The 11557-nt window shown below is 41.6% G+C and overlaps 1 protein-coding gene across 7 annotated transcripts in view; it reads left to right on the top strand.

Moving 5' to 3' along the window:
• enox2 (ecto-NOX disulfide-thiol exchanger 2) overlaps positions 1-10757 on the top strand; it is a 189231-nt gene extending 178474 nt beyond the window's left edge. For 6 of the 7 annotated variants that reach the window (XM_022213922.2, XM_022213930.2, XM_022213948.2 and 3 more), the window contains 4 exons: positions 1663-1719; positions 2511-2616; positions 4308-4393; positions 9921-10757. In XM_022213922.2, the coding sequence (XP_022069614.1) occupies positions 1663-1719; positions 2511-2616; positions 4308-4393; positions 9921-10052 (381 nt within the window). In that variant the 3' untranslated portion in view covers positions 10053-10757. The other variant, XM_051954617.1, reaches the window with a different exon arrangement.
• The last annotated feature ends 800 nt before the right edge of the window (positions 10758-11557 follow it).

Below are 11557 nucleotides of genomic sequence, written 5' to 3' on the forward strand. Positions count from 1 at the left end.
GTCATTATCATTTATTTTTGTGTGTCTGTACAAATGGATAACTGTTGAAGGGTTTTATTTTTAATTGTTCATATTTGGGTTGTTGATTCAGAGTTTGATTTTTGATCAAAAGTAATCAGAAATGACTCATTAGTCCAATTTCCCATTTCTATGTTTTGTGCTTGTGTTGGAATGGCCCTTTTTCACTATGCAATGATTTATCATCTACGTACATGTCTATAATATTATTATATTAATGCTGCTGTTACTTTTACATTAATCTAGTCGAATTTATTAGGCTTTTAGCAATATTTGAATATTTGCCGTGGATTGGAGGGAGAAGCACACTCAGGCTGCTATTCTATTTTTAATCTAAACAATAACGACAAAAATACATTGGTCTGGTTGGCTCAGGTTCAGGAATGATGTTCTCACGTGCCTCCAGAGTGAGCATTTTGGGTCCATGTCTGGCTAAGGCCCAACCCCAAGTACACCACACTAAAAAGGAAAATTAGATTAAGAATTTGTTAAAAATAATTTCATTCTGAAGCACCAACCCAAACAATTACAGTCCGTCTCTGTTGATTGGTTTGATCCCTGAAAACTCATCTTTGTGTTTCAAAGCTTGCATATTTATAAGTTTCATGGACAAAGTTGAGCCTTTCATGCCTTAAAGTGACTTTAAATGTATCTCTGTACCATCAGTTCCTCTAGAAAATTTCTCCCCTCTTCACTCTCACTGCAGCTCAAGCACACCAGCTCACCTACAACTCCTCAGACACTGTAAAATTACTCTATGCTACACGTAGGAATGTTGCAGTTTGAGAATAATTCAGCCTTTTGTGTTAGAAATGGAAATATATTAAGAGTAATGATACAGGAAGTTCCAGCCTGCAAATTAACAGGATTGGTTCCTTATGCTTGTTACATATAAAACCCTGGAAGTCTGAATCCATGTTTTTGAGCCTGTCATCAGTTTACTGCAGCTTCCAAGTGGCAATGCTTAACTCGGGCATTTGCTGCTTATTTCACTCATGATTTGTCTACTAGCATGTAGAAAACACTGTTATGTTTGTCATGTTAACACGGTGAAATACATGATTTCACCAGAGGGCGTCTTTAAGAATTCAACTGAGAGGCAAATATCCATTTGTAAAGTAATAATATTACAGTAACTAGAATTGTAAAGCATTTCACGGACCAGAAAAGCATCAATACTAAAATTTCAGCAATATAAAGGGAAAAGCATTAAATCCTTACATCTGACAAGCTGGAACCCGACAATATTTGCCCTTTTTGCTTGCTAAATGACTACCGAGTAATCATTTAGAGAGTTTTTTTCTGTCGATCATCTAACTTAGCATTTCAGTATATTTCAATATATTCCAAAAAAATCATGACACATGTTGTTACATGTTTGTTGTTTGACTTGTTTGTGTTAATTTGACTCAGAAAGAGTTAATTACATCCGTATGGAGCTCGGCGCCTCTGTTTTCCTTGTTTGTTCAGAATCTGCTCATTTCTGGATATTATTCTAAAAATAAACAATGCTTTATTTGTCTGTTCTTACACACCACGCTGTGCACCACCACGCCCCCCCCCACCCCCACCCCCGTCTGCCTGCATTAGCGCCTAGCTTGTGTCTCACTGCATTGTTCCTCATATGTTTCTAATGTGCCGCAGCTGGAGATGTCGAAGCAAGATGACAGAGGCAGCGAGGAGAGCGCTAATCAGACCAGTGTAAGTGGAAAAACGTTGAGCCCTTCTCACTGCTCCACATATTGTTTTGTGTCCTCATTCTCTCGCCGCCTTCTTCCCCGATCCATGACTCTCTCCTCTAACCTCTTCCAGTAACATGACAGATCATTACAGGCCAAACCAGTTCACCGCGACGGCATTTGTCAGTGAATAAATCACACAGACACAACTGGGCTAGGAAATAAAGGGAGTCATAAAGTCAAAATGGCTCGCACATGTGCATATGTCTACACACCCCCACACTGACACACACTCGCAGGGTGTTATGGATAGATAAAAACGGAAGAAAGACCACCAGGCATCCCACGGCAGAAGTGGGAAAAGTACACACAATACTATGTAGGACAACAAAGACAAAAACCCTTTTGCCTTTTTTCTCGCCACCTGTCAGAGATCTGAAACAAACATCTTGATCATTTGCCTTCCCCTCTCCCTCTGTTTGTTCTTTTTAAACTCGTCTGCTTTTTTATGTTGTTGTTTGTGTGTGTGACATGCGTCCCTCTATCAGAAATATAGCTGCTGGCTAAATATCCTCCCTCGCCTCATTATCCTCGTCCTCATTGTCTCCCCCGGATTGACGTGTTGTTGGTGAAACTTTCTGATGTGTCAATTCCACTTATTTGTGTGTGATTGTCTTTTTTCTTGTGCGCCGTGCATCATCTTAAATTTAAATTTGTTTACTTCACATCAGACACCACAGTGAAAGAGTGCCAAAGGCTGGTGGCAGATTAGTTTAGGGTAACTGTGTGTGCGCTGTGTGTGTGTTCGTGTAGGAAGCTGCAGTGTCAACAGTGGTGTCCTGCAGTCAGGAGAAAGAAGGTCCTACAGAGAAGAATCCACCGAGTCCTGTCCACTCTGAAAGGGAAGCTCTGCTAGTTGGTACGTCAGAGCTGCGTCATTATACATTTTCTCTGGATTAAAATGTGCTGTTTTGCAGAACCAGGCACAGGTTTCCCTCAGAGTGGTCCTCTGTGCGTCATTTGGATTGTGCTAATTTGATTAATTGCAGATACATGTCCATTTTCTATGCAAAAGTTTTAAAGCTGCATTTAGCAGCATGGAAAAAAATAGCGCGTTTTAAAGTGTCAGTATGTTTCTAACAAATGGCCACCCTGCCGTCCTTCCTGGCTCCATTTCACTGCCTCCCTCCTCTCTCCTCAGGAATTGGTGTTTCTCTGTGTCTTTCTAGTCCAGGTGCAGTTAAGAATACCAATGGGGACAGCGGCCCACGCTTTCAGGCAGTCTCCCCCTCATGGTGTTGCACTTGCACACAAAAAGTGAAAGAAGTGGTTGTGTAAAGAGTGGGAAAATAGACAGCTTTAGAGTTAGGTTTAAAGCCAGCCTGCTTTAGAACATTTCCACATTTAACTAACTGCTACATGAAGTGGATTTTCGTCAATCATAATCTCTTGCAAACAGAAAAATTGCTGGTTGCAGCCCCTTAATAGGCATGAGTGAGTCCTGCATTCCCACCTTCATTAAGGATGTCAAGGAGAAATGTGTCATATCTGGTTTGCCTTTCTTTTTCAGGTTATATTGTGCTTACATGGTTAAGCTTGGATTTGTGTATCATGGCAGCAAAAATGACGTCAGAAAATGTACCAGTCAAGGGTTATTTTTGGGTTTCTGGGGCTGCAGGTGCTGTACTTGAAGGCTGTTTGAGTTTGCAGATCTAGTAATTGTTCAGTAAAGTAATGTGGAGGAACAGCTGCAGTTTCTTTGAAGTTCAGAAAAGGAAAGTCATCATTTTATTGTGAAAACATGTAACGATAATAAATCGTAGTCTGAGCACTGACATATGCTGGTTTTCTGCACATGGCTACAGCAAGCATCTGTTGTCACTTGAAGGACGTGTTCATCCACTGTTTAAGGCCAATAAACATAGACAGCAAAACCATTCTAGTGAGTGAATTCATACAAATAAATCACAGTGAAATTTCGCTTGGTGCCTTCTATCTGAATGCACCATTAGACTCTCAGTCAGTCTCTTAATCATTGTCAGCAGAGCAGATCCACTAGCACACTGTGTTCAAGTGTCAAATGACCTCCTGCAGGTGACAAAATTGAAGCCTTGGAGTAGCATTTTCCACCTAAAAAACCTCAAGTGATTGTGATATTTTTTGCTCCTGTGTTCGAGCCAGAGGAAGGCTTTGTGACTTTACCACTGTGTGTGTTTGTTTCAGATGCTGGCACCTCGGTGCTCTATAGGTGGTTAGTAAGCAGAGGTGGAGGATTACTTCTCTTCTGGCCCTAACTGTGAGCTCATAGCAGATGGTTTGTTTGAGCTGGGGAAGAGGGTGGCTTTGATGAGAGACAACAGCATCAAAGCTGTCATTAAACACTCCCTCTAATCTGCAGCCACAATATACAAGAGGCTCTTAACAGTAATGGGACTCTGGGAGAAGCCACTCGAAGCTTCTGTTACAGTCAGTCAGAGGAGAGGAGAAGCAGTTAGATAAACTGATGCTGTGAACATCCTTTGGTAGTTGAGTGTTGGGGTGACAGAAGCTGGAGGTATGTGACATGGCTCTGTGTTAACATCTCTGCATGACTTGTTTGTTCTACCTCAGGGATCATTTCAACATTCCTGCACGTCCACCCGTTTGGAGCCAGCATCGAGTACATCTGTTCCTACCTGCAACGTTTGGACACCAAGGTAACTGACTCATGAATCAAAACTTCTGCTGTGGAGTAGATCAGCAGAGCTGGCCTTCAGCATCACTCTAGCTTACATGGCCTCATACAGACAGTGTCAGTCTGCTGTACAAGGCTCACATATGTGCTTGTTGTGTGCCAGGGTCCTGCTGTGCAGTTGACATACTTGATTCAAGCAGGGCTCTTTAATGCTTTTACAGCCCTTTCCACAGAAATGGATGGATTTTGCAGAAGTGGTCTGAAGATGAAGCATTTTAAAGGAATATTTTGACATTTTGGCAAATAAACACATCTGTTAGATGATATGATAAACGATCCACGATTAGGGCTTTTTTTTTTTACAACCTCAGCTACTTTCTACACAATGCTTTGCAGCGTATTTCTCAGCAGTAGAGAGGATTGACATGAGAAGACTGATACTACTTGCACTAGTGCATTAAGAGTAGAGGTACATGCAGCTGTCATTTAACTCAGTGTAGTATATAGACTGTAATTAGAGGGAGAAGCTAGCCTGGGTATGTACAGAGTTAACACAATCCACCTCAACGCACTTCTGAAGGCAGCCTCACACCACAGGAGTGAGGAAACAGATTTTGAAATGTGGTAGTATTACACAAATAATGAAAAACTTACGACATCACATACTACAGGAAGCACCAATGAGGGAGCAGTGTACCATATCACATGAGCTTATGGGGGAAGCAAATGCAAGCTAAAAAGTGGAGGTTATGGTGCAACAATTAGCTATCATGCTAAAATGCTGGATCTCTGGATGACAAAGTACTTTTGCCTTGTAGCTAGAAGATCCCCGGTTCACATCCCGGGATCTTTCTGGATGGAGTTTTGCATGTTCTCTCTGTGCATGTGTGGGTTTACTCCGGCTTCCTCCGACAGTCCAAAAATATGCTGCCCTGTGACAGACTGGTGGCCTGTCCAGGGTGTCCCCTGCCTTCACCCCAAATCAGCTGAGATAGACTCCAGCCCCTCCACGACCCTAATGAGGATTAAGCGATGGATGGATGGATGGATGGATGGATGGATGGATGGATGGATGACAAAGTAGTTAGGAAGATGCGATCAAGCCTGGTTATCTGTTCTTCTGCTAAAGCAGGAGATGAGATTATTGCCCTGAGTTTAAATATCTGTAACTAACTTTAGCCTCAGTTTGTTCGGCAACAGTGTCCGCTTCTATGGGTGTTAATGTTATAACTGTAACCATCCCAATTCAAACTCCTATGCAAGATATTCTTAAGTGCAGCCCCAATGAGTATACAAGCAGCTCAGGGTTAAGACAGGCGATATGAATTCCTCTGATTACCAAATAATCTGACCTAAGCATCAAGTGTGACCAAGATCCCAGACCAGATTTCTCCTCCGACTGTCAGGTGGGGTTAAACAAGGGTAAATTGCCCCGAACACCTGTAGTTTGGGCCTAGCTTAAAGATGCACAATACATCGGATTGCATGCAACTTGTCGTTTTAGTGTTTTAGCTTTTTGTGTTTCAGTGTTGAATTCTTTGTTTAAATAATCAACATTTATTGGTAGCTATTGTCAGTGTTTTGGTAATGACTTTGCAAGATTACAGCAGAGGAAGCGTTCACAGGACAAAAGGCTCAGCAGCTATGGTTAATCGCAATGAAGCACATTAGATATCTCTATATATGGTTCTTTGGAAGTAGGCTTTAAAAAAACTTCCTTAAACACTTTGGGATAAAGTTAAACTTTGATGACAGTTTTTGTCACTTTCCTGTACTTAAATTTTATAGCTGCATGTCTTGCCGGTTTCTGGCTAGTTGGGTGATTTCCCTTGACGCCGGAACATATTAAAAGTAGATCTTTCATTCAGTCGCTTGAAGCTGGACACCACCCTCCTCATCCTCAGACGCGCTTAGCTTCCACAGTGACTGTTGAAGCACAGCTATTTTATCCCCATCTTTCTGCTGAGTCATTTTAGACATATTATCGCTCCTCACTGCCACTTATATGAGGCTTTCAAAATGCCACCTTTCAGTGTCGCCTCCAAAAAAGCAACACCAAGATTAATGGCTATTTCTGCCATTTCCGCCCCAACAAAAAGCCCCTCAGAAAAAAAAAAAGGCTGTCCATTCCTTCACGGTCGGAGCTACGGACCAAACAGAAGACGCATTAAATGTCTGGGATGAAACCTTCAGATTTCAGGCTCCTCTTACTCATCATTTGTTGGAATTAATTTGTCATCTGCAGAAAACTTTGCCTCGACCACATCCACGAGGTTGCCCCGAGAAATTACTGTTCTCTGTAGCAAGTCTTTGAATATGCTCATCAGCAGCGTGACTCATTCTCACATTCTCGCACATGCAAAGCGTGTGACGGTCTTCTCTCATGCCTTTTGGGGGGTTTTGTGTCCAGTGAGTGTTCATGTGTTGGTTTGTGTTTATGTGAGCGAACGCCCACGCTTGTCTGTCTGTGTGCGTCCGAGTTTGCCTGTGCATCTGTTGTTCCCACTCCGACTCTCCACTACACATATCAAGCAGCCCACAGTTTTGTCAATATCACTGGCTAGACTCCCCAACAACAAGCTCAATCCTCTCTGCTTATCTAGCGGCTCCACACACACACAGCTCCATTGTGCATAATGACACACCGGTCCTATCTCTGATGGACCTTAATGCATCCTGACATCAGCACAGGGCTTGAACAATCTACTTATTAATTCGAGACACTGTGGGTTGTCTACAGCAGCTTGTACTTGGCAGTGTCACCTCAGGATTTCAGTTGACTGACTGATCCCGAGCCCACCCAAGTGGGGTGAGCCAGATTACACTTCGTCAAGTGGCAGCTTGCTACTACTTTGTTTATGCTATAGTTGTCTGATTGGAGTGGAGGTGTGAGTGTCGTGAGTGAATGCTTTGTGAGTGTAGAAGGAGGTGTACGAGAGAATAAAGCATGGAAGTATGAGCAACTCTGTAGGTGACCCAATACGAGTTAGAAATAAGCATTTTCCATGCTAAAGAGCATTCATGATTGTTTGCTTGACATAATTGTCATCAATTTAAAAAAAAAATCTGACAGAGCTACTGGGGGAAAAAAAAGTATAATTGTAAAGAAAAAAATTACTGCACTCTAATAACAATGATCATAATGTTGGACCACATTGCAAAATCGTGATATGACAAGTCATAATTATGAGATGCAGAAGTCATAATTATAAGTATGTTAAAGAAAACAGATATAAATCCAATATTAACCCTTGTGTCATCCTGCAGGTCAAAATTGACTCGTTTTAAACTTTGAAAATGCGGGATAAAATATATATTTTCACAGTGAAACTTCTGATGTACACATTTTCAACATTTTTGGCAAATCTTTGAAATTTTTTGGTGGAAAAATATAAATGTTAAAAATGTTTAAGAACATTCACAAAAAAATCAACCAAAAACCAGCGAATATTGAAAGTTTTATTGATATATTTGTAATCACTTTAGATATTTTTAGGATTTTTTGGGAGAATTTTACTCATTTTTTGAAAATATTTACAAGAATTTTTTTGCCAAATGTGGCGGATTTTTTTTTTTTATAAAAATTTTAAGGGAAACTTTTGAGTAATTATTGGAATTTTCTCCCTGAAGGTTTTGCAAATTTTCAGAAATCTGGGGAATTTTTTTACTAATTTTTTTTTTTTTTTCAGACAAGGAAACAATATTTTTTGGTGCCAGTAAATGTGGACAACAGGAGGGTTAAACTTGCAAGGTTATAACTGAACGTTAAGGAGGTAAAAGAAAAATAGTTTTACTGTAAGGAATTTATTGCAATAACATGAACTGTCAAGATTCAAAGTCTTATTTTATTGTGCACAGATTTACATTACTGAATGATACAGTGAAATCATTGAAGTCGCTACAGCGTCTTATATCAAAACAAACAGATGCGTTAGCCACACCTTCCCTTTCCTTTCCTATTCATTTTCAGCCAGAAATGTTACATACACGAGAGCCAATAAAATAATTCAGCCACAGTAACGCTGTAAAATAAATTAATATTAGCTTCCCATACCCTGTGCCTCATCTCAGCTTGCTTCTTTTCCACTTTAAGGGTCTGTTTCAACAATCCGTTACACCAGAGCAGACCGTCAGCTGACAGGATTTGTTGTGAAGCGGTGGGCTGGAGCCGAGCATTGTGTGGAAACAGACACACAAAAACCGGAGTGAACAGATCTGAGAAGAGAAGTAAAGGAAAGCCTCAAAAATGCAGTAGAGACTCTCACACAGAGCTGAAATGTAGAGTGCACATAAAAACATGTCCATAACATAAATCAAAAAATATGTTCATGAATTCTTTGTATTTTGGGGAATGCACTGTGGTCTTACAGTATGTCACTCAGTGTGTTTATATGCATGGGGAGGACCGAAAGTTTCAAAGGGAGGGACTCACATGCACTCACATGGTCCAGCTGTCAAAACATAGAAGAGAGAAGCCCAGACTGCAACACAGACCAAGGGGAAGAGGACACCATTACTCCTATATGTCGTTACGTAGCAGATAGTTGTTTGCTACTATAATAATGCAATAGTCAAGTCTAAAATCTTTCACATCGCATCTTTCAAATGCACAGATTGTTGGAAAGAAATCACAGAAGAAAGGATAAATGACATGCCAGGACATCAAAGATAAAGTTCGTCACTTGGTTGGTTTTGACAGCAAAGGTGAGATTTGGTGATTGCTTGAAGACCACACTTTATTTACACTCCATACGGGTCTTAACTAATGTAGATATAAGGAGAAGCCTAACCTGCCAAAGCTTTAAAAGTCAACAGTAAAATCTAAAAATTGGATGATATCAGGTTAGCGAAGGACAGCAAAGGACTTGGTTAATGTCTCCCGCAGCAGAGCTGTACTTGTTAATGTTTTCTGTGTAAGACACACGTCACTGTAATCAAGCCTGGAGGAGACAAAAGCATGAAAGACCTTCTCCTGGTCCGCTGACAAGAGAAGAGGCCCAGTCTTAGTCATGTGTCCCTCCTGATTAAAACATAATTCCACTTCTTTGGCATCATGAGCAGTTTATGACAGTTCTGAATCCAAAAATGCATCAAGGTTATGCCTCGGGTTTTTCCCTTTGTTAAGCTGTCCAAATGACACATAATATAACTGGTAGTAGCACTGCTTATAAAGATATCTGGAGAAAGATGACTTCATAAAGGACATGTCTGTGGATAATGTATACTAGTGTAAGTAATATGAACCATTGTGAACCCACAAGAGACGATAGAAGATGTTCTGCCTCCATCACATGACACAGATATAAACCATGATCTGGTGGCACAGCACTAAAGTCAAGTAGGCTTTTCAGGAAGTAGTAAAACATGCTGGAACATTTGGGACAATTAAAATTGAATGACAGGAAGCATTGGAGGAAATCTGCAACAGCTTCGTTTATGCTATTTGTAACAGGTCAGGTGCACGGAAACCTTGTTTTCTGCATAATTTAATTGAGTTTTTCACATGTGCAGGCAAATGTGTTTGATGTGGTGCGTATGTGTGTCTGCAGATCAACCCCAGTGAGGTGGAGGCTCTTCTCTCTCGGCTGCCCTGCACTTTCAGACAGGAGCTGACGGGTGTTGGTGCCAGTCTGGAGAAACGCTGGAACTTTTGCGGCTTCCAAGGCATCAAGAGCACATAGACTCTGCTGGTGACACTTGTGGGACGTGGAAGAGACGACAGGCGGACAACGCAGCGCATAGACACTGTAGAGATGTTAAAGACACCGTACAAAGCCCACAACTATCAAAGACTGTGGACTGTACCTTACTGTTCAGCGACACAGAGGACTGAGCAGAGATGTCAGATCAGGAAGGAATGTTACATGAACTTTTCAGGGACTGTGTAGGTGGCAGAGACGTAAAAACGCACGTAAAAACGGTTGCAGGAATGTTGACAACACGCCCCGGTGATGAAGACTTCGTGAGCTTAAACTCTCAGTTACTGAGTGTCTATGAAATATTTTTAGACACAATGACTCCCTGGGAGCAACAGAGGAGCACCAATTCCTACAGTCACTGGATTATTGCGTTGTTTTTGCCCACGGGTGCAGGGCATTGTACTTTCTGAGCCCACAGTTGGCTCTGTGTGGTGTCGGTGTGTGCCGGGTCTGCAGGGCTAACCAGGGAGGTTATCAGAGTCTGCCTGAACACTTTAAACCTCCGAACCCTTGGGCCTCCCCCTCTTCTCTTTTTGCTGTTCCTGGTTTGTAACATAGATCAAAAATGGATATATTTCTTCATTTTCTGTAAAGGCTGTTAACAGTTGCATAGAATCATTTGTTGTAATACACTGTAAATGCTTGGATGATATTTTTGATTATAAAAAGACATTTGAGTATATGAAAGCGTTTGAATTTATTTTTATATACCTGCTGTTCAGAGAGGCTGGTTGTAAAATAACTGTGTGACTCCAGTGCGGTTGTTCAAACATCTTTAAGCCTGCCAGCCCTTACTATCAGTCCTGAGAGACACACACACACAGACACCTGCACAAGACAAGACAAGTGGTTCACTTCTAAGTTTGTGCCCATTCTAGCTTGAAGGGCTGCCTCTTTTCCTGGGTTTTTTTGTTCTTATAGAAGCTGTACTCAAGGCTGGTTTTAGAGCCTTACATAAGGGCATTTGTGTCTCTCAAAAGCCAATTAAGCTTGGCTGTCAGCCTGGCTAAAGGCATAGTGCATTCACATCACACTTAACTGCGAAGCACACCTAGGGGATCATGTTAATGATGTTTAATTGGTGAGGCAGTTGGTGTGTGTGCGCGTGGTCTCTGGCATGGAGTGTACACAAAATGTTTGTGTGCCACTTGCCTGGATCCATATATTAAATGGTTATACAACACTCTGCAGAGGGGAGTTTTCTTCTCCACCTTCAGCAGATAGAGAGCTCTCGCTGCCAGGACTGGAGGTTCCTCCCAAAAGCCCAGTCAAGCATTCTTAATACGCCTCCACCGGGCTGTTTGACGGCGCGCTCGCTTCCCCCGTTGCTCTGGGAAACAAAGGTTTATTATTACGCATGATTTGCTCTCATTGGCCTCCTCCGTCTCCTACAGTCACTGCATTTGAAAAATTAGTGCTCGAGCTCGTCTTAGCGTACTGGTTCTTGTAGCTGAATTAATAATAGGGAATGAGTATGTTTTGCCTAC

This window comes from Acanthochromis polyacanthus, chromosome 10, assembly GCF_021347895.1.
Source record: "Acanthochromis polyacanthus isolate Apoly-LR-REF ecotype Palm Island chromosome 10, KAUST_Apoly_ChrSc, whole genome shotgun sequence".
NCBI lineage: Eukaryota > Metazoa > Chordata > Actinopteri > Pomacentridae > Acanthochromis > Acanthochromis polyacanthus.